The 4,010-nt window shown below is 41.8% G+C and overlaps 1 protein-coding gene across 4 annotated transcripts in view; it reads left to right on the plus strand.

The window, feature by feature from the left end:
* tiam2a (TIAM Rac1 associated GEF 2a) overlaps positions 1-2,351 on the plus strand; it is a 69,767-nt gene extending 67,416 nt beyond the window's left edge. For all 4 annotated transcript variants that reach the window (XM_079369033.1, XM_079369034.1, XM_079369035.1 and 1 more), the window contains one exon: positions 202-2,351. In XM_079369033.1, the coding sequence (XP_079225159.1) occupies positions 202-908 (707 nt within the window). In that variant the 3' untranslated portion in view covers positions 909-2,351. The remainder of the gene's footprint in view (positions 1-201) is intronic.
* The last annotated feature ends 1,659 nt before the right edge of the window (positions 2,352-4,010 follow it).

A 4,010-nucleotide genomic window follows, 5' to 3' on the forward strand; every position in this document is an offset into this window, starting at 1 on the left:
AAAGTTTCCTATAAAACACTCCGGTTTTGTTTGTTTGGGCTTCAAACATGATAAACTGCATAAACGCTAAGTATGCATGAGATGGAATATGATTACAGCTCTCTTTTTAGGTCATAACATGCTAAAGGGCCTTGTGGTGCAAAGTGTTGTGTTCAGATAAGAATTGCATGTCTGACTCCCCATCCTTGCATTTGTTGGCAGGTTCCTCCAGGGCTTCCTGGTTGTGCAAGCAGCCACTTGGAGATCTCTCCACGCAGGCTGGGAATCTCAAGACGGGGCCAGACTCAGACGAGGGGAGCCTGAGCAGTGGAACTCACAGTCTGTCTGGGCCTCTTCTGCCATGCGCCTCCTCTGAATTCAGTACCGTCTCAGTCCAGCAGAGCGTGTCTCAGGCGCCTGGATCGAACTCGCGACCCCGCTCCGCCTCTGCCGTGAAAGAGTCTGATATCCTCAGCGATGAGGACGACGATGGCTTTGGCGAGGGGGGAACAAGGAGGGACAGCGGAGACAACGTCTCCCCTACTAGCGCCATTGAGGCTCAGTTCATCCAACTGACACTGTCAGAGGAGGCTGTGTCAAAATGTCCACCGGCTCCGTGCGTCGAGCCTGAGAGAGTCGGGGACACTCCGGAGACCCAACACAAACTGATGCGGGGACATTTCAGTGCCGTTAAGAGGAAACCCAACAGTTTCGGTAGAAGTCAGGGGGCGCTTTTAAACATGAAGACGCACAGCAGATCACTGGACAGCCAAACGGACGCAGCGCTGCCTTCAGGAGCAGTGGACCTCAACACGTTGCTCGAGAGAGAGTTCAGCGTCCAGAGTCTGACGTCTGTCGTGAATGAAGACTGCTTCTATGACCAAGATGAGAGCTGTGCCACTGAATCTGGAAATACCACCTCTTCATAGAACAGAGCACAATCATACTCTACCACAGTAACAAGTAAACGGACGTTAATGTTAGATATGCTGACTACTTCTTAAGACAGGAAAACTCTGTGGCTGATTAAAGGGGATGATGGGGAGCTGTCCATTAGCCGCATGGCCCGCTAAAAGATGGGTCTAAATGATCAGTTTTAATGGAAGCCTATTGGCTGACATACAGAAAGGAAAAGTGAGGTGACTTCTTCTGTCCCAGTGATAATGACTGCATGAATCTGCCAAGCACTGATGCGTTACCACAGTCTCTTCAGCTCTCTGGGCTCCTGTCGACGAACCCTCTGAGTGACGTATTGCACCCCAGTTCACCCTGCAGCGCGTCTTGATTGGCAGTTTTTTATTACATTTTTGACCTTTTCCTTGAAGAAATGGGCGAAATGTCCTCGGTCATGTCAGTCCCTAAAGAGGAGGAAGGTTACAGTGCCACCAAATTCAGTACAGAAATATGTTTTTAGGATTTGTATCTGGTAACGTCACACATGCTGCTGCATCACAGTCAGCGTGCAACAGGCTCACGCATGGAGCGGCACTGTGAGCTCAGTCTTGGTAAAGTCTTCATTTGTATGTGGTTTTAACAGAACCAAACACATTAGGTCACTGCTTTATACAAACAGCATGTTTTGTTTCCAGTGAAGTAAAGGAAGGCTGCACTGAGAATCGGCTGTCACAGACTGACAGCACTGAGCCAAAGCGTTACCAGGGTCAGCTCAGATTTGTGATGAGAGAGGACATGAGCCTAAAGAAACCGGCGGGATGCAAAGAAGCCTTTATGCTGTATTTTGTGCACTAAAGTACACTGTTTGCCTATATATTTGAAATATTTTGTATTTGTACAGGTTTTAATGTAATTAATGCTGTTTTATTTATTAATAGTTTTGATTATGGTTATCTTAGAAAAAAACTTTTTGGTGCAGGCTTGAGCCGTTGGCTGAAGATGCGGTCCTTTTTATTAAATCAAATTAAACACAACTTGATGAGTCATCCACATTCTGAAACGTAGCCTGCCTGGATTGTGGTTTTGGTTTACTGAAGATTGTAATTTCCAGTATATGCATTGGAAAATAACTGATTTAAACGGCAATCATGTTTGAATACAGGTGTTCCTCTTTTGTCTGTGTCTGGTGAATATAACATTTTTCTACTTTTTGGAACATGATTGTGCTCTAAATACTTGATACTGTACAGGTTAGACACAATGAAGAAGTTTGCAATAAATTCAGCTGGTATTTTTGTACAACAGTTTGTCGCAGCATAGAGTACATGTTGAGGTGCGACAAAAAAGGCAAATCACAACCGCGTTGTTTTCCTGCTCAGCTCAACTTACCATGCCTTTAATGCTAGAAAATACCAATGAATGTGAATGGCCCTTTCTAATGGAATTGTTTTATAAATAAAAGTTTTATCTGTGAATAACACCTTGGTAAAAGTGTTATCAAATGTCAGTTCAGCTGTCAGCTGAGGTCCATAAAGCCTTTATTCACTATTGACAGGTAAAGCAGTGCTGGACGCAAGTGTCTTATCTGAGGCTTGGTCCCTCGGCCAGACTTTCCATAAGTCCCTGATTAGCTGTCATACAAATCACAGAATTCAATATCTTGGCATTTGGAAGAAAAAAAAGAAGGTATTTCTTCAAGCGAATACATAATAAATTCTACATAATATCTGACAGAAGTGGGGCACAGTAACATGAAGAAAGACTTAGAGAAAGCTTTTCTTCCACTTTATACACAGATGTGATCAAATTAACCAAGATATGTGGTGTTGTTGAATGTTCCGATGGTTGAGCATGTGGACCTCAACCATTAATTTAATTTAATTCTCAATTGAAAAAAACAAATCTATGATTAGGATCATTTAAGTCTCACACATTTCCACTTTCAGTTCTCCTAGCCGGACAACAATGCATGGCTCTACTCTGCCTCCACTTTGACACCATCACTCATGATACTTAAACTAAATATCACAACTATGAAAACCTAACTAAACAAAACTTCTCATTAATTGAACAGTCAAGACAAGCTCTTGGCCACCATGTCATGTACAACCTGTACACTATGTTGAATATAAATAGAGCTTCTAAAAACCTGGTGATACTTGGCTAAGAGCAAAGTTGTTTGATAAAGCCACAGATGATTATTGGTGTGGAGGACTACAGTCACCTGAGCAGGCTCGATGAATCATCGAACACATGCAAGTTATCTTTGGCTGCTTTTAAAAGTTTCACTTTCTCCATGTAACATAGTCGGCCTACATCTTTCATTATTTTGCAAATAGAGACCCTTAAATTAGTTTGAATAACTATCGATAAGTCAAGTTTACTAATGTAACATGTTGCTAATGTAACATTCATATTGCAGAACTTTTAAACATAAGCGGGGTGTTTTGTTTTTTCGTATTGAAAATATTCAAGCGCAGCCGCATTTCAAAAAGCGTTTTGTTTTTTTTGGTTTGTTTTTTAAAAAAAGAGGAAATTAAATGTTCAACAAAGAAAGCACTCCTTCGCAACAATTGTTTACTAAAAAACAAAACAAAAATTAGAATAAAACAAGGCATTTAATTAGTTGTGACTCACCTTAGCGTTATCACTGGAGTCAGTTATCGTGTAGACAGCGACAATGTCTCCTCCCCCAATTATTGACACGTGCATCTCATCAGTGACAATTAACTTCCCCTGTGCGTGACGTCATTAACTTAAATTACGTTATAATAATTCCCCAAAAATAAAAGCTATTTGAAACATGCAACGACATGTTTATTAGGAGTAACTGAGCATTTTGAAGAACACAGCATACTGGCCGCATGTATTGCAGCCCCACAAACCACAATCTGCCATGTCGATCAGATGAAACCCTGATCGTGGTCGGAGATTAACAGCCACTGATCACTGAAACTGAGTGAGATCTCTCCTTGGCAAGTCAACCTCAGCATACCATCTGCCACACTGGCAGGCTACAGCCTGCCCAAAATCTGTTCTAGCGTTCAAACAGGGATATTTAGAACTGATAACACTTTTATTGACATGAAACTTGAAATAACAACACAAGGGTCGGATTAACATAACATTTTTTTACA

This window comes from Symphodus melops, assembly GCF_947650265.1.
Source record: "Symphodus melops genome assembly, chromosome: 19".
In the NCBI taxonomy this organism is placed as follows: Eukaryota; Metazoa; Chordata; class Actinopteri; order Labriformes; family Labridae; genus Symphodus; species Symphodus melops.